This window comes from Equus asinus, chromosome 11, assembly GCF_041296235.1.
Source record: "Equus asinus isolate D_3611 breed Donkey chromosome 11, EquAss-T2T_v2, whole genome shotgun sequence".
Classification (NCBI taxonomy): Eukaryota; Metazoa; Chordata; class Mammalia; order Perissodactyla; family Equidae; genus Equus; species Equus asinus.
Window position 1 is genome coordinate 7,678,715 of NC_091800.1, and position 17,955 is coordinate 7,696,669.

A 17,955-nucleotide genomic window follows, 5' to 3' on the forward strand; every position below is an offset into this window, starting at 1 on the left:
GGAAAGGGGCTGCTCCAGGGAGTTTTGAAGGGTCAGGAAGGGTTATCCGAGTGGAGAAAGAAGCAGGAGCTGGATGTGTCAAACTGCACAGAAAAAGCCCTCAGTCCCTTCAGGATCTACAAGTGGCCCACTGAGTGTAGCCTTTGAGTGACGGCTGGAGCAATAAGAGATGAGCCTGACGGGGAGATGCTTGCACCTAAGCAGCACCTTGAGCTCCTGGGTAATGAATGGAATTTAAGTAAAGCATCTCCACTTATGAAGACTGAAGTCATATGTATCAAACTATGTGCTTGAAAAGCATGTGTACTTTGTGGTTTTCTTAAGAAATATGTCTTAACAAAATAAGTTCAAATGATTTTTCCCTCACTCTGCCAACCTACTTTGGTGTTTGAAGCTCATGTGGGTGATTTCCATGTGTGTAAGGCTAAAAGACCAAAAGCTGAATTATTTCTTTGTGGAATGTGTATTTCTGATATTGGTCTCACTAAGCATTTGGAGAGCTCTACTGTGGGTTTAGCTTTCATTTCCTCAGCTGCACAGATCCTCTGGAGTGAGTCATTTTGGGGTAAATTGAGTGGTCTTCTTATTTCTGGGGCTCTCCTTTGTTGCTTGGCTATCTCTTTGAAAATGTTCTGTGTGTTTGACTTGCTTTGCCATTGGTATGTCTGTCATCCCACTATATAGTAGTTGTCCAAGCCTTGTTGTCATTATTCAAATAAAACTAGAAACTGCCATTTCTCGAGCATGAAAATGCAAGCTGGAACTAGAGGACACGAGAACTAGCGAGACCACTGGCACAGGGATGGGGTTAGGAGTCAGTGAGGTTTATAGGGGGCAGTGCCTCTGACAGAAGAGGTGGGGATGGGGTGGGATCAGGCCAGGAGTCTTCAAGTGGCAGAAAAGAGAGAAGGAAGCAGAGCTCGGCTGGTGCTGACCCAGTGGGATCCTCTAGGACTGGACTTGGCAGGTTAGAACTTATTGGCTGGTCACCATCTTAGCAATGGCTTTGACTAATTGTAGAATTTTAAGAGATATTCTGATCTTAGGAACATCACATTTACTGATCTTCTCTTGGAGTGCCTGGTTTTTTGTATTTTGTAAGCGAATCTATTTTGTCTGCGTTTGCCTGGAGTTCAGTTTCAGAGGGGGTCCCTGAATTCTGGAGGGATGTAGTCCCTTGATGAGTGCTCCCTCCCCTCACTGTCCCCCCTCCCCAGGAACATCTGCTACAGGTGTGTAGAACAGAGTCTGACTGTCAGCAGAGAAAAGGTAATAACAGGAAGGTCTGGAAATAGTACAAGACTCTGGTTGTGACCATCCTTGCTGCTAGTGCCTTGGCAAAGGATTTGCAGAGTAGAGTATGCCACAAAAACTTAGTTGTGATTCAGTGTTGCCCGTCAGACATTATGGAGAGCTGGGGACGGTTCCGGCAGGTTTCTGTGACACTCAGTCCGTTTGTGAGTAGGGCCTTTGGTAGAATGGTGAACTCTTGCCCAGAAGCAGTATGTAATGCTTTTATTATCTGGGCCTCGAATTCCCTCATCTTCAGAGAATTATTAGTCATAAGGATGTCGTACTATTATGGATATTATACTTGGTTATATTAACTTTACAATTTCGTTTCATAGTTCATTGATGTGAAAACCCTTTCATTCAAGGGGGAAAATGATCATTTAAATGATCAGAAATTCATAGCTAAAGGAAGAGTATCAGGAAACGCAAGGCCTCTCGTCTTTCCTCTCCCCGCTGTCCAGTCGACGGCCAGGCTCTGTTCATTAATTCCTGTGATTTGCTTCTAAGATCAGCTGCTGCTCCTCTGGAGCCCCAGGCTCTCTCACCTGTAACGAGGGACACTTCCTCTGTGTGGACACCTCAGCTGACTGGTGTCTCTAGTATAGCATTTCTTATTCTATATCTGGGTAATTTTGTATATGTTTTCCCCTCTAGATCGTTTAGCTTCTTGGACCTGGTCTGTTGAAATGGTCTTTCCATTCTCTACTCTGTGCTCTTATCTTCAGAGGCAGTGTGTATTGGGAAGCAAAACTAGGAGCTTTTGTCTTTCTTGTGTCTGGTGTGGAGGGGAGTTGAGCACAGTCCTAAAAGAGAGGGCATGCCAGGAAGGCCACATAGTAGCTGCTCTCATAGCGTATTTGTTCATGGCTTTGTCTGCTGTGTGAGATGTCCTTCTCCATCTTTAGCCTTTAGATGAAGCTCAGTTGCTGACTTTACCAATACCCTCCCCCACCCAGCTTTGGTAGAAAGCTGGCCGTTGGAAGTACTAGTCTTTCTCTTAGACTCTACATGCCCATAGCCCTCAGTGTCTCTGCTTCCTCTCCTACAGAGGCTGAGGATAGGAAGATCAAGAAGGCACGGCCCATACTTTTCCAGGTGGAGACCTTTTCAATCAGAATGACAGACACATAAACAGAATAATTATAATATGGAAACTGCACAGACTGGACAGTTGCATATGGCTATATAGATTGTGTGAACTTGAGAAAGATGCCCCCTGGAATTATTTCCTGCCTGGCTGTATCTGGGGGTCCTGTGAATAGAGGGAGAGGCATCTAAGCCAACCCGGGGATGTGTGATGAGAGAAGACTTCTCAGAGGAGAGAAACCTAAGCTATGTGTTAAGGATGAGTTGTTGGCAGGCAGAGAACACGCTAAGGGGAAGCAAGTCCAGGTGAAAGGGGACATTTCACATTCTATGCTGTGTTAGTTATTAGGCACCGATCTGCTCCCGCCGGATTACAAGCTCTCTGAAGGTGGGGAGAGGGTTTTGTCTTAGGCACCGTGCACATGGAATATTCTGAACTTTGGATGAATGAATGATTTCCTGTCTGCCTCAACCTTTTTGCTTGCCTGTTTAACTTACTGATTTATTCCACATATTCCTGTATCCAGGACACTTGAATTTCTAGGAGCTGGGACCTGGTTCTCTGGTTTAAGTACTTCATCCTGTCACCACCACCACCACACTGCCTGTGAGCCTGGAACTCAGTGGAGTTCTTTTTTTTTTTTTTTTGAGGAAGATGAGCCCTGAGCTAACTGCTGCCAATCCTCCTCTTTTTGCTGAGGAAGACTGGCCCTGAGCTAACATCCGTGCCCATCTTCTTCTACTTTACACGTGGGACGCCTGCCACAGCATGGCTTTTGCCAAGTGGTGCCATGTCCGCACCCGGGATCCGAACCGGCAAACCCCGGGCTGCCAAGAAGCGGTACATGTGCAGTTAACCGCTGCGCCACCGGGCCGGCCCCTGGAGTTCTTTTTTTTAATGTGTAACTCTGGGACTATACTTTGATCTAAAGAAAAAATAAACCAAAACCTAGTAAGGATAAAAGATTCATTAGTTAACAAATATTTAGTTGTCTATTTTAGGAAGCTCCTCCCCCCAATTTTTTATACTGTGGGTCATATAAATGATTCACATAGTAAAAAATAAAAAATTCAACTTGTAGCTGTTGAGCTAGTTGTTTTCTTATTTTTTGCCCCATTTTTATTATCTCCAAAATGGGCATGCTGCTCATGTGATTGTTAGGAGAATTATATGGGTTAATACATGTAGATGCGTAGACAAGCTCAGCAGGACAGTTGTGCTTTTTATCATAATTACGTATGAGCTCTCAGTAACAGGACAAAGACCACGAATTGATCTGGCAACACTGAATTGGTGGAGGAGACCAGAGACTCAAATGTTTCCATCTGCATCTCTTTGGCATTGATCTTCCTTTTTAAAGATTTTTCCATATTTGAAACTTTCTCACTTCTCTGTCTGAGAAGAAACGTGGTACACAAAATGTCAAATCAACAAGAAAGTCAGGAAAAGCCTTCACACTGGAAAAGTATATTTTGTGTAAATGAAGTTGGGAATAAAGGCGAATGACTTGGCCTCCATGTTGACTTGTTCAAATCTGGCAGCTTGGGCCAGCCCTGTGCCCAAGTGGTTAAGTCCATGTGCTCCACTTCGGTGGCCCAGGGTTTTGCTGGTTCAGATCCTGGATGTGGACATGGCACCGCTCATCAGGCCACGCTGAGCTCAGTGGCACCCCACATAGCACAGCCAGAAGGACCTACAAGTAGAATATACAACTATGTACTGGGGGACTTTGCAAAGAAGAGGAAGTTAAAAAAAAAAAGATTGGCAACAGATGTTAGCTCAGGTGCCAATCTTAAAAAAAAAAAAATCTGACAGCTCATGATTTTCAAGGTACATTAAGATTGTTGATGGAAGTAAAGAGTGTTAGGTTCACACGACCAGTGGTGATAAGCAAACATAACAGGCTGATCTGCATGTGAAGTCGGGATGACAGTTGAAGCAAATGAACGTACCTTTCTCTTGTACGTGACATTTGACTTCCATGCACTTTGCCTGGGAAAGATTAGAAGAAATCCCGGGAGAAACATCAAGTTGTCTTCATCTTATGCCTCTCAAAACAGGAATAGGCAAGCGAGGCTTCTGTTTATGTGAAGACTTTGTAGATTAATTTTTCTCTCCCTTTTATCTTATTTACAAGAGACCTTGGAGGGCTTGACGCTCAGCAATTCTGCACTGAAGAAGAGCTATTTCAGTAAATTTTTAAAGGGTTGTTTGGAATCCAGACAATGACATCAGGAACATACACTAAAAAGTTTGCCCAGTTTTTTTTTGAGGAAGATTAGCCCTGAGCTTACATCCCTGCCCATCTTCCTCTACTTTAATGTGGGGCGCCTACCACAGCATGGCTTGCCAAGTGGTGCCATGTCTGTACCCAGGATCCGAACCAGCGAACCCTGGGCCACCGAAGCAGAACATGTGAACCTAACCACTGCGCAACCGGGCCGGCCCCAGTTTGCCTGTGTTATTGATCTTTAGGAGGTAGAAAGGAGAAAGGTGGGGAGAGAAGAAACCAATCTGATAAGAAACATCTTAATTTTTCTCTCTTGGTGGAAAGTTTACCCAGTCAGAGAGGGGAGGTGTCTGGGATAAGTGAGGATAAAACTGAGGGGTAAGAGGTGGTTTTGTTTTCCTGAATTGCATATTCATACTTTTCATGTCCTTTGGGAGCTGACTCGAAATCTACTGGGTCTTCCAGGGGCCCATCCTGTCAGGGCTGCAGACAGATGGCTGACGGCAAGCAGGCTGGATGTAGAGAATGGCAGATGCTGTGGTTTTGGCAGAGGGAGCCCTGGTGAGGCAGAACCAGCTAACATGAATGCCCACTGATAAAGCCAAGCCAGACCAGTCACAGACTGCAGCCACAAATGCCAGCAGGGGGACTAGGGTATCACTCTATGGACTAGGGGAGGCAGAAGGCATTTGTGCCCCAGGATCCCAACTCTTCCCACGCCCCCATCCCCACCCTCCATTTACCCAGTGCCATTTTAAGGAGGGAAGCAAGAAGATGATGAAGTTATCTGGGAACAAAGACACCTTTATTCAAGAGAGAGTTCACAGCACTTATATGAACTTTTAAATTATAAAATTGGACTAATCTCAAAACAAAACCAGACATTTCCTTTTTTTTTTCCTTCTAATTCTCTATTGGGAGGTACCTTAGGAGATGGGTCAAATTAGTTGTAAATTAAATTTAGGGAGTTACATTTTTCTCTGTCCACTTAAGACAGAATGAGAAATCTTGTGGCCATGTTCACTTGATTCATGCATTGGACACCCTTATTTACTGCCTTCTCTGTCCCAGGCACTGGGGAAGCAGAGACATTAGCATGGGCATGGGCCCTGCCCTCATGGAGCTTATAGCTAGTATTGGAAGACAGAAAATGAACAAACAAATTCCGTGAGGTGGTAAGTGCAATGGAAGAAAGAATGTGGAATAAATAAGCTGGGGACTACAGCAGAGGTGGTGGGCCAGGAGTGCTTTTGTAGAGAAGTGATATTTAAGCTGAGGCCTGAGTGATAAGAGGGAGTTACAAGGCAAAGACTAGGGGAATAGAATTCTAGGTAGAAGGAAAGGCAGGTACCAAGTCTCTGGAGAGGGGACAGAGCTGATGGCCTTTGAGGAATGGAGAGAAGGCCACTGGGAGTGGACTTTCAAGAGCAAGGGAGAGATTGGTTGCTAATGAACTGGAGAAGTGAGCTGGCGTGAGACCACATGCGGTGGATCTGTATGCCTTGGGCCAAGGTGTTGTGGGTCTTGAAAATGCTTAGGACAGGCAAACTACAACTTCATAGAAAACTGCACCTCTCCCAGGGCTAACTGTTCAAAGACTCATCATGCACAGTGAGTCAGCAATGGGATTTTAAAGCCGGTGTCCCTAATTTGTGCCCCGTCTCGTGGTCCAAGGAGCGATGAAGAACATCTATCCTAGCAACAGAGGGAATTGCCACGGAGAAGTCACTGGGCTTGTATTTTAAGCCTCAGTCAATCTAGCCCATATGGAAAAATCCTCTGAACTAAGTATTTGAAACACAGCTTTGCTTTTTTGTTGTTTTAACTTTTATATATTACATTTCCTTAAAAGCATGTTTTGTCTTCACTTAATTTACATGATGAATTTTTATATATCTGAGGTATAAAATGGGTTTCGAGGAACCGAAGCCCAATTTGTATTGCTGTACGTATTGGAAACGAGGCTTTAAATTACTTTCAGCCACCGTGCTGGAGCCAACTAGGTTGTAAATATAGCATTACCGGCCTGTGTCTCTGCTCGCGCGCTCTTGTTCCTGGAATGCTCTGCTCTTTCTCTGCACAACCAAATCATACTCATTCTTATCAGCCTAGTTCAAATGCTTGCTTAATGAAATCACCGTGTTTTCTGGCCCTATATGAGACTGGCATTCATCTTTGTCCTCTCAATTCCCATATTTCTTGGTCTCTCTTGTTTCTTTGCCTCTGGTAACATTAGTAAACTTAAGCCTTAGACTGTGTACCTTTCCCTTCCTGCTATCAAGCAAAACGCCTTATATCTAGGAGGTGCTCAATAATTGTCTGAATGAATTCAGCACTCAACAATATTTTAAATCATAAATAGTCTATGACCTATTACTTTTCTTCCCATTTTCTCTATCCCTGAAAAATGAGAAAAGAGAAACCAGTAAGTAGTAAGAAATCCTGACCCATCAGTGTCACTTTCCCTTTGTGTTTATTTCTTTTGAATTCTTGGGTAGAAATGGATCACAGATGCTATATTTGGAGAGATGTGGTTTGCGCAAAATGGGGTCTAGAAAAGGCCTCTAAAATGTGTCTGCCAAGGCTAGAATAATCACATTTTGCATTTGCACAGCATTTTCATTGTGTGTGTTTGATTAGGAGAAACAGTTAGCCCAAGTGCTTCCCCAGCCGCTGGACTGCTTTGTGTCTGGGTTCGGAAGGGTTATGAAACATCTTTGTAAATATAGGGTAGAGGCCAGGGTTGAACTTGAGACTCTTTTCGGAAGGGGAGTGTGTGTGTGTGTGTGTGTGTGTGTGTTGTGTGTGTGTGCGTGTGTTGTGTGTGTGTGCGTGTGTGTGCGTGCACGCATGCCTCTTGTTACGAAGCTCCATGATGATTGCTTTGTTTTCCTGGAAATTTTTCTGGAGGCAAAGAGAAAACCACCTTTACATACTTTTCAAGCACACAAAAAATTAGGAAAAAGACATAACCAACTTCTTAACTTATGTGATAAGAGCCTGAACACCTATGTTTGCTAGGAATTTTATGTCATGTCTTGTTGATACAGAAGAAATTGAATCTAATATTTTCTTGAGGTGCGAGTTGGGGATATAATCAGGTTGTTAACTGTGAAAGAACTTAGTTTATATGAGGGGTCAGCAAACTATGGCCTGTGGGCCAAATCTGGCCTGTGAGTGAGTAATGGTTTTTATATTTTTAAGACTTTTGTGTTTTAAAAAAATGAGACAGAAGCTATATGTGGCCCAAAGCCTAAAATATTTACTACGTGACCCTTTATAGAAAAGGTTTTCCAACTCTTGATTTATATAATCAATTTCTGTTTCACGGATGAAGAAACCAAGGCTCAGATGGTAGCTGATTTGTCTTAAACTCATTGAGGCCGCCTGTTCTAGTGGAGGGAGAATTGGATTCAAGTTTCTGTAGACCTGGCTTCTAGTCATATCTTTCATTTGACCTAATATACTTTCGCGATTGTTAATAAAGTGTCGTTCTAGAATTCACAGGGTAATGTCTGCAATGCAATTCTAATACTAACTACCCAGAGTTAGGTCCAATTTTACAGATTAAGGGCACAGTTCCCTGCAAGACTGCCTTTGTACCAGCTGCAAGCTCCAGGGTTCCTAGACCACCTGCACTTCTGACCAACTGGCTAGAAATTTGGGGGTTCCCATTATCCCCTCAGTTTCAATCATAATCTAGAATAACTCAGAGAACTCAGGAAAGCACAATACTTATGATTACGGTTTTATCATAAGAGATACAAATCAGGACTAGCCAAATGGAGAGACATATAGGGCGAGATCTGGGAGGGTCCCACATGTGAAGCTTCTGTGTCCTCAGGACATGTCACCTGAGCTTTGGTGTCCCTAGTTTTTGTTGGGGTTTCATTATATAGGAATCACTAATTGGATCATTGGCCACATGACTGAACTCAGTCTTCAGGCCCCCTCCCTCCCCAGAGTCAGGAGGTCATTCTGGCTCAAACCTCAACCCTCTAATCCCATAGTTAGTTTTTCTGGCATAGTCAGCCCCCATTCTAAAACCATCTAGGGGCCCACCATGAGTCACCTCATTAGTGCAAACTCAGGTGTGGTCGCAGGGGCCCACCATGAATAACAAAGACACTCCTATCATTTGGGAAATTCCAAGGGGTTAGAGGCTCCCCAGAGGACGCCAGGACAAAGACCAAGTTCGTTATTAGACAACAATGTCCAAGGTCTGACACTTTCCACAGAGCTAGTTACAGAGGTGCTGCAAAAACGATCTTACCACTTTAATAGGTTTCTGACTTAGGAAGACTAGAGTATTTCTTTCCTAAGAATTTCTACTGTGAGATAGTGTAACTTCTTTGCAAGGGAAATGGACTAGATGGATCTTGAGCATCTTTTGGAATTTTGGACACTTTTATTTGAGTTGGGGGAATTATTGCAGTTTAGAGTGAAGGATTTTGCTTCTCTTTTGCTTAAGACAATCAAATGTTTAGTAAAAATTGGCCTTAATATTAACTCTCCTTTTGTGTTTGTTTATTTCAAATTCTTGATTCCCTGAACCTTATTTAGTTTCCACTAATATTTATTTATGTATATTATATAAATAGAAGAGGAAAAATTTTCCTCTACCCTTCTAGGTTCTTTTGGCTGGTCTAATAATTAAACTGACATGAGACAGATTAACAGGAGAAAAACAAATTTAATTATGTACATACAGGAGTCCCATAAGATTATGAGACCCAAGGGCAAATCGGGCAGTTGAGGCTTACATGCCATGCTGAGCTAAGGAATGGGATGGAGGCCTGGGGCTTCAAAGAGGACGAGGAGATTTCACAGGAAGGTAAGAAGAGCAGATGTTTGGTAGTCAGATGTTTGCCCTGCCATACACATAGGTCATTCAGATCAAGTTATCTCCAATAATAGCTCTCCTTCTGAGCCAGCCCCCTATCTAAGTCCTTTTAGGGAGTTAAGGGAGAGGTACAAATTTTTCTTAATCTGCTGGGTCTTGATTGCCTTCAGCTCAAAACAATCCATGTGCCAAAGTGTCATATTTTAGGGTCATGTGTTCTATTCCCCTTCACTAGTTATAATAAAATAACAAATGAAAACTGTTATATATTACTATAATAATGTTTATGAGATAGGAACAAATTTCAAAAGTCTGTTAAGATTTTTCATTTTCTTTCCAAAAATGATCTCCATGTAATTAGTTTATGTAGTGACTAGAAAGGAGGAGTTGTCTTCATTTCTATCTGCTCACCTGCCAGTGGGAGGTCTAGCGTTGTCGCTGCTTCCTAACCAGTAACTTCCACATCCTTATTGCCATAGACACACTTGTGTGAGTGAAATGATGAGGAATTTGGGTCATCAGTAAGATGAAAATACTACTACAGTGACACGGACACAGTGAGTAGGGAAGATATTAACAGGTGAGGTAGAGCCACGGAGTGGCTGAGGCCCATCGACGATGGACAGAGGATGGTGGGAGTTGCTGGGTGTGCGTCCCTGTCCTTTGGACTCCCTTTCCTGTTTCTGTGGGTCGGGGGCATGTATACCATAACTAGTCTGCTTCCTCTGCCCCTCCCTTGTTCTTCACCCAGCCCCTTGTTCACATCTTCTGGTGGGCCTTCTGTACCATCTGATCTGTTCACTCTCCAACCCTGGTGGAAACTCTAAAGGGAGGAGGAGTTGCTTCTTTATTTAGCAAGTCACCTTCCAGCTACTTCTGGGCTTCATTCAAACCAACCGGCCAAATGTTGCCATGAAGACATTCCTTTGTCAGATATGGCCTCCCTGGGTCTGGGGTGGCATCTGGTGGCATCTGTGCCAGAGGCATCTAAAACCTTGGGCAGCTCGGGTGATCTATACATGAATAGTGTCTCTCCCTCCTTTGACCTTACTTGCTCATCTGTCTTACAGGGAAAAATAGGTTCTCTGTGTGCTCCTTTACAGTATTGGTTGGGATTTCTGGTTATGAATAATTTATAGAATAATTCAGGGGTGGCTTCTGGAACCCAAAGACCCCAGTGCAGCTGGGATCTAGCAGGGCACTGTACCCAAGATCCAAAAAGCTGTTGAAACAGTTTCTGTTGCTCTCCGTGCAGCTGCTTCATCCTTATCTGCAAAGAAATTCTTTCTCTGTTTCCCTGTCCCGTGGGTGGGTGGAAGATGGCCGTCCAGAGACCTGGAGTATGTATGTTAATAGGGTAGCCACATGCAGAGAACATCTCCCCCAGGTGCCATGTCAAAGTTTCCAGAAGAGAAACTCTTAGTGGCCCGACTTGGACCAAATAGCCATCCATGGTGCGAAGAATTGTGATGGATGGAGGGGGTTGCACAATACTGACCTGTCCTGTATGTGTGAGGGGAAGGGGTCAGTTACCAGACAACGGAGAGGCCTTTGGTTCAGCACAGGGTAGGCATCTTCAAAAAGCCCCCACCGCAATAGCCGTTTATTTATCCGTTCAACACATACTTACAGGCCACCTACTGTGTGCTAGGCATTATTAAGGATGACGAGGATAGAGCCGTGAACAAGACAAAGTCCTTGTCCTTATGGCCTTGGCCGTCAGCTGTCTTGCCTGCATTTCGACTTTGCAGCGGGCAAACTTAGTGCTTGTCCATTTGCCTCCTCCTGTTTCTCTTTATTCTTTCCTTTCACTTTGGTTTCTTTCTCAATAGATATTTATTGAACTCCCACTATCTGCTGACACTGTAGTTGTTTATATGGGGAAGTTGTAAGCATATACTCTCATTTTGTGTGGTGGTATTTTCAAAATACATTAACTCAGGATTCATCTCATGAGTCTGAAATAGAAACTTTAGTCATAATGTGCTTTGCAATATATGGTTGAATGCTTTCCTTAGGCAATACATTGTCAACAAATCTGTCATATTTTGAAAAGGTTAATGTTTTTCTCCAAAGCAAGATTGGGTCAAGATGAGGCCACTGAGGTAGAAGAAAGTTATCTGAGTTTTGGGGTGTGGGGAACTATCATTATTTCAACCTGGAATAAAAGTCTAGGTGTGGCCATGTTGTAGTATGGAACAAAGCATGAGAGGTGCTTGGGAGACACTATTTCACGGAATTCTGTCATCACTAATTGTTGGTGTCAGTGTTTTTCACCCCAGTATGTACTGTCTAACGTTTAGATTCTTGTTTGGAAACCCTGTTGTTTCCATGGTTACTTCTGTCAGTGATGCTTTTTGTGCCCTAGGCTCCTCTTCTATCCCATTACGCAATGATTCTTCTCTTTTCTGGCCCACGCATTCAATCCAAAAAGCCTTACAGAGTTTTGTTTTGAGGTCTTTCTCATGTCCATGCTTTTCCAGTTCCCCACTCAGTTCATGCTTTTCTCATTTTGCTTCTAGATGGTAGGACTAATTTCCTGCCCGATGTCCTCGTCTGCGAATCCTCCCTTCTCTCTGCTCCTACCTCACTGCCACCTGCGTGTCTCTCCTGCTGAGAAACCCTGTGCGGCTTCCTCTGACCTTCGGGCGGAAGTTGAAGCTTCTCTGCTTGGACTTTAAGTCATCTCCGGTCTGGCCACAGGCTATTTTTTCCCAAGCTTCCTTTCTATTCTTTTCCAGTTTGGACCCTCAGCGCTGGGTTTTATTTGTTTTTTAATTGGCCCCTGATACATTTTGTCACCTTGGGCCTCTTGCTAAGCTCTCCTTGACTTTAACCAGACTGTCCTCCTCTTGCCTAATATAAACCTTACCCAAGCTTTACGTCTTTTACCTCTGTCCTCACGCTGTTCTGACCGGCTCCCCACCCCAAGCACCAAGTAGCTGCTGACCTCTGACCTCCTTAGCACCTTCAAGCCCACTTTAGTTACTTGGTCATAAACTGTGGTACACTGGTACCCGGGTTACACCTTAGCACCTTAAACTGGCTAACGCTTTTGAGAGCAGGAGTCAGATCTTTCGTTTTGTTGTTCCCAGCAGCATCTGACTAGTAATTTTCAACTGTGGCTGTCCATTAGTATGACTTCAGGAGCTTTAAAACAAAATAAAACAAAACAAGTCAGCATCTGTGAGGGCTGGGCCCAGGATCTGGTTAACTGTGAGAGCGCCCTCAGTGATGGTTACGTGCAGCTGGAGTTGAGAGTCACTCCGTGAACACAGTCTTGGCAATGAACTACTCTGACCCACACTGGTATATGGAGTTTGACCCCTCTGTGCATATCACTGCATCTCTGCCTGGAGAATTCAAAGTGACCCTTTATAAGACTTGAGTAAAAATGACTTATTCAGCCAGCAAATATGAGTGCCCGTTATGTGCCAGGCACTGCTCTGGGTGCTGAAGTCACTGCAGGGAATAGAACATGTCCCTGCTGTCCTGCGGCTTCTGCTCTTGGCCGTGGGAATACAGACCATAAATAAATACTGTCAGGTAAAGATGATAAAGGCTGCGGAGGAATACAAAGCAGGATAAGTGGGCAGAGAGAAAAGCAGTATTTTTATATAGGCTAATTTCAAAAATATTCCCTATCTGTCTTAAATCACCAGATGCTTTACAACCAGCCTCCTGTGATTCAAGGCCAGGAGCCCAGGCTCTCGGCCAGCCGGTCCCCAGGTAGGGACTGAGGTAGGGACCCCAGCTCTCTGCTGCCCCGTGTCCGTAAGCAGAAGGCAGACCAGTGTCCTCTGGAGCCAGGGGGACTCCAGAGGGCGGAGGGCTGAGGGGCCGAGGAGAGGGTCTACGGCTGGGGTCCTGTAATGAGGAATGACCAGGGCGCTGTGGATATACACCTGGCCTGTGACCAGGGAGTGGGCTATACTTTTCACCATAGTGTGTCAGCTTTCAGTAAGCAACTTTACATTTTGGTTGTCCCCCTCTTATGGTAAAGATTATAATAGGATTCTAATCACTTTAAAAAGATGACATACATAATAACCAAAGCTTTCTCTTTCAAAATATTTCTCTATGTCAACCAACATTCTTTGCAGCTGTGAAGTGGATGTTTACTGAAATGAGATGCAGTTTCTTAAGTACTCTGCGACATCCATTTCTTTGACAGGTGGGAAGCATGGCAGATATTAGAACAAACGTATATTTAAGGAAGAGGAAAGAGGGCTTCATCTGTAGGGCATTTATTTTTCTGTGATCCTTTGCTTCAGGCACCCCTCCCGAAGTCAGTTCTTGAGGTGGGTCGCCCCTTCTAACGAGGAATACTGCCTTGTAGTTGGAGCCTCCTGTGTGTGCGCATGCGCATAGCAGTTTTAGTAATGAGTCTATTATTAGTCTCCATGCTGACACTTCCTTACGTGAAGGTTGTGGCAAGGCTGAACTCACCGACAGAGGCTTGACTATAGGACTGAAATAAAATCCTAGGGAGGTAGACTTGCTTGTGTCTTAACAGCAGAAACAGTAATTTGAGCAATGAAATGAAAGATCACGCAACCCTCTATAAGCTGGAATTAGTAAAGCTCCTGAACTCAGGCTGCCAGGCACATCTGGGGAGAAAGCAGCTGGTCCCTTCAAGATAATAGGGGAGCAAGCCATTGACACTGAGGTTTGGGAATTTCATTTTTAGAGCACAGAGATGTGCTTTCGCCAGTACTTTCTGCAGTGACTGAACGCAGGGCACATCTCTTTTGCTGTCATCTCTCTGTTCCTAAACATATCAAAGAAGCCAAGAAAACCTAGTTCCGGAGCTCAATCCCTGGGCCTTGAGGGGGAGCTTACCTGGGGGAGAAGGGAGGCTCTGGCCTCTGCTCACCCCATCCCTTCTGTCCACGTGCCCCTCCCCGCCCCGCCCTCTGGAGCCCGCAGTGGCGCCCCTCGCTGTCCCTGCCTCCGCCTGCCGGCCGCACACTGCAGCCATCCGGGAGGGAGCGAGGGAGCGAGCACAGGAGGGGCCGAGGAGGAGGCAGTGCGGAGGGAGGCCGCTCTCGCCCGCGCCCGCGGGAGAGGTTCCCTCCCGGCCCGGGGACGGCCAGTGGGGTGGGGCGCGGGGAGGGGGCGGGGAGGAGCGGGGAGCAGCTGCGGCGGCGGGTCTCCAGGGGGAGCCAAGGTACATAGGCGGGCCCAGCATTGCCCAGAGCATCCTTTCCCAGCTGGTCCCCGCCCGCCTGCAGCCCGTGCTCGCTGTCTCCTGCCTGGCGTGACTTCTTTGTGTTTTGTTTTCTGCCCGCGCCTCTTCTCTGCAGGACCTGTACGTCCTTCTTCGGGCTATAAGAAGGCAGATGATGAGATGTCCCGGGCCACGTCTGTTGGAGACCAGCTGGAGATACCAGCCCGCACCATTTACCTCAACCAACCGCATCTCAACAAATTCCGTGACAACCAGATCAGGTAGGATACGGCGGCTGAGAGACGCAAGAAGCAGTTAATTCACAGCTAGCATGGGGCTCATCTTCCTCTTGTTAGCTTTTCCACGCTAGTCTAGCCAGCCCTCACCCCCATCTGCTTTCTCGAGCCCCTTCCACTCCCCTCCCCCCCCCACCCCGCCCCCACCTAGAGCGTGGCGGTCCACACCATCGCTTCCAGTCAGGTCATGTGAATACGGCCTTTACCTTTCTCTCCTTTGCATCTGTTCTGTGCTCAGGCTGTGTGAGCCCCCAGGAAGTTTTATTCTTATGCCCCTAACAAAAAATGAGGTCTCTTACCTTTTCATCCCTGAGCTCCCTTCCAAGAATTCCTTCTAGTCCTGTTTTAAGCCAATTGATAGCTCTCCTTAGCAATTTACAGACCATAATGTGGGGAAGTCCTTTATAAAGGAATCCCATAGGTCACAAGGACTCACGTTCAGCTCTAAATGGTCCAGGACATTTGTTAAGAGGTCTTTATTGCTGGGAAACTTTGCCCAGAGTTAGCAGAGAGATGGATGGAAGCTAACATTTAAGTGTCTACTTTTTGCTGGCCACTGTGTCAGATGTATACTAGCTTTGTAAATCCTCATAACCTCTTGAAGAAAGTGTTATTACCTTCAGATCAGGAAACTGAGACAGAAAGGTGTTATATAATGTACCTTGGCTATATAGCTACTAAATGACAGAGCTGGAAATAGAACCCAGGCTACCCAACTACCAAGCTCAAATTCTTTCTGCTGTGCAAAGCTAGGTCTTTAGGCACAGGTGTTAGTACGTTTTCAAATTTCATTAAACTTTCAGGTTTAGACAACTTTATCTCTGGGAGTGACTTTAGAGGAGGCAGTTCTGAGAGTGGCTTGGAACACCATGTTCAGGTATAGAGAAGCTAAATGATTGATCAAGTTACACGTAGATTATTGACAAACCTGAATTCCAATCCAGTGTTCTTTCTTGAAAGCTCTGGCTAAAACTTTGTTGCTATTATATGTGTAAGTATTCCACTACAGCATTAGCACTTGTACAGGCTGCTGAGCCTGACAGCTTTATTTGGGAAGGTTTGGCCACTGTACAATATTGTAGCTTGATAGGATTTGGGGTAGAATAATGGTGCATATTATGTGAAGATGATACCTTCATTTATTAAGAGAGTGTTAGATTATCCTGGCTTTATTTTGAATTTTAAGAATGACCCTTGGGGCATATTTTATACTTAAAAGTGTAGCTTAGAATAGCTGAGGCTAACTTCAAGAATGAGTGGGCTTGGTTTAAGGTATAGGGCATCAACCACAGTGAGTTACCACTTCACACGTTAGGATGGATCTAATAAAAAAGATGATAACAAGTGTTGGCAGGGATGTGTAGAAATGAGAACCCTCATACATTGCTCATGGGAATGAAAAATGATGCGGCTGCTGTGGAAAACAGTTTGGCAATTTCTCAAAAGGTTAAATGTAAAGTTACCGTATGATCCAGCCATTCCACTCCTAGGTATGTATACCCAAGAGAAATGAAAACGTATGTCCACACAAAAACTGGTATGCCAATGTTCATAGCAGCATTATTCATAATAGCTAATGAGTAGAGACAATCCAAATGCCTATCAGCTGATCCATGAATAAATAAAATGTGGTAGATCCATTCAGTGGAATATTATTTGGCCATAAGAAGGAGTGAAGTACTGACAAATGCTACGACATGGATGAAGCTTGAAAACCTTATTCTAAGTGAAAGAAGCCAGTAACAAAGGGCCTCATGTTGTATGATTCCATTTGTATGAAATGTCCAGAAGAGGCAAATCTTTGAGACGTAGGATAGATTGGTGGTTTCTAGGGCTGAGGAAAAGGGAAGAAGTTGTGGAAGGGGGAGTGACTGCTAATTTGCATGGGGTTTCATTTTGGGGTGATGGTTACACAACTCTGTGAATACGGTTAAAAGCATTTGGAATCCTGCACTGCTAATATAGTTCCATTTTCTCATACCCTCTTATATGTGTTTCTATTGAATTACTTTTTAAAAGATAAGAAGATTATTGTTGGGCCAGCCTGGTGGTGTAGTGGTTAAATTCGTGTGCTCTGCTTTCACAGTCCAGGTTTTGTGGGTTCGAATCCCAGGTATGGACCTACACACCACTCATGAAGTCATGCTGTAGCAGCATCCCACATGCAGAACAGAGGAAGATTGGCACAGATGTTAGCTCAGCAGCAGTCTTCCTCAAGCAAAAAGAAACTGGCAATAGATGTTTTCTTAGGGCCAATCTTCCTCACCGCCCCGCCAAAAAATAAATAAACAAACACTTTATATACATTAAAAAAATTATTGTTATTTTTTATTGAGCTAATATTTGTTTATAACATTATATAAATTTCAGGTTTACATCATTATTTTTGACTGCTGTGTAGACTACCTTGTGTTCACCATCAAAAGTCTAGTTGCCATCCGTCACCATACACACGTGTCCCTTTGCCCCTTTCATCCTCCTCCCACAAGATTATTTTAAAAGTGACTTATACAGTATAGGATATGGAATTAAAGAGTTGTTTTTCTTTTTAAACATTAGGATATTTTCAAGTGGTATTTTTGCTTAATTCCTATTAATTTTTCTAATTTTGGTATCCATTGTGCGTGTGGAAAGCTGGGAGAATGAAATAGGAGTCTTTGTTTTTGTCTAAATTCTCTAGTTTCCATAGAAGGTGAAGACTTTTAAAAGCCTTGGTGATGGGGCATCATAACCTGTTCTGTAATCAAGACTCAAAGCTGACTTTTGAGGCTGATTTTATTATTATTCTAATTGAAGAGAGATTTCAAGTGGCTACCTCTTGTACAGTTTCATTTGTGCTTTTTTGGGGTTGGGGAGGAAGATGTGTGTGTGAAGGTACAGTGAGTTGGCCAGGATTAAAGTAGGTAGATACCAACTATTTAAAGCCTTACGTAAGTGTATAATTGAATGAGTTGAAATATTTTAAATATTAAAATTCACACAATTTCTGAGTTCCTGGCTTATACTGTAAGTGTAAGTTTCCGAATACACTGCATA

General features: G+C 44.2%; 1 protein-coding gene across 4 annotated transcripts in view; it reads left to right on the forward strand.

The window, feature by feature from the left end:
- Positions 1 to 17,955, forward strand: part of LOC106832434 (phospholipid-transporting ATPase IB) — a 588,664-nt gene that overhangs the window by 82,615 nt on the left and 488,094 nt on the right. For 3 of the 4 annotated variants that reach the window (XM_044777414.2, XM_070520415.1, XM_070520416.1), the window contains exon 2: positions 14,760 to 14,904. In XM_044777414.2, coding sequence (XP_044633349.1) covers positions 14,760 to 14,904 — 145 coding nt within the window. Of the gene's footprint in view, positions 1 to 14,565; positions 14,624 to 14,759; positions 14,905 to 17,955 lie in introns of those variants that run through there. The other variant, XM_070520417.1, reaches the window with a different exon arrangement.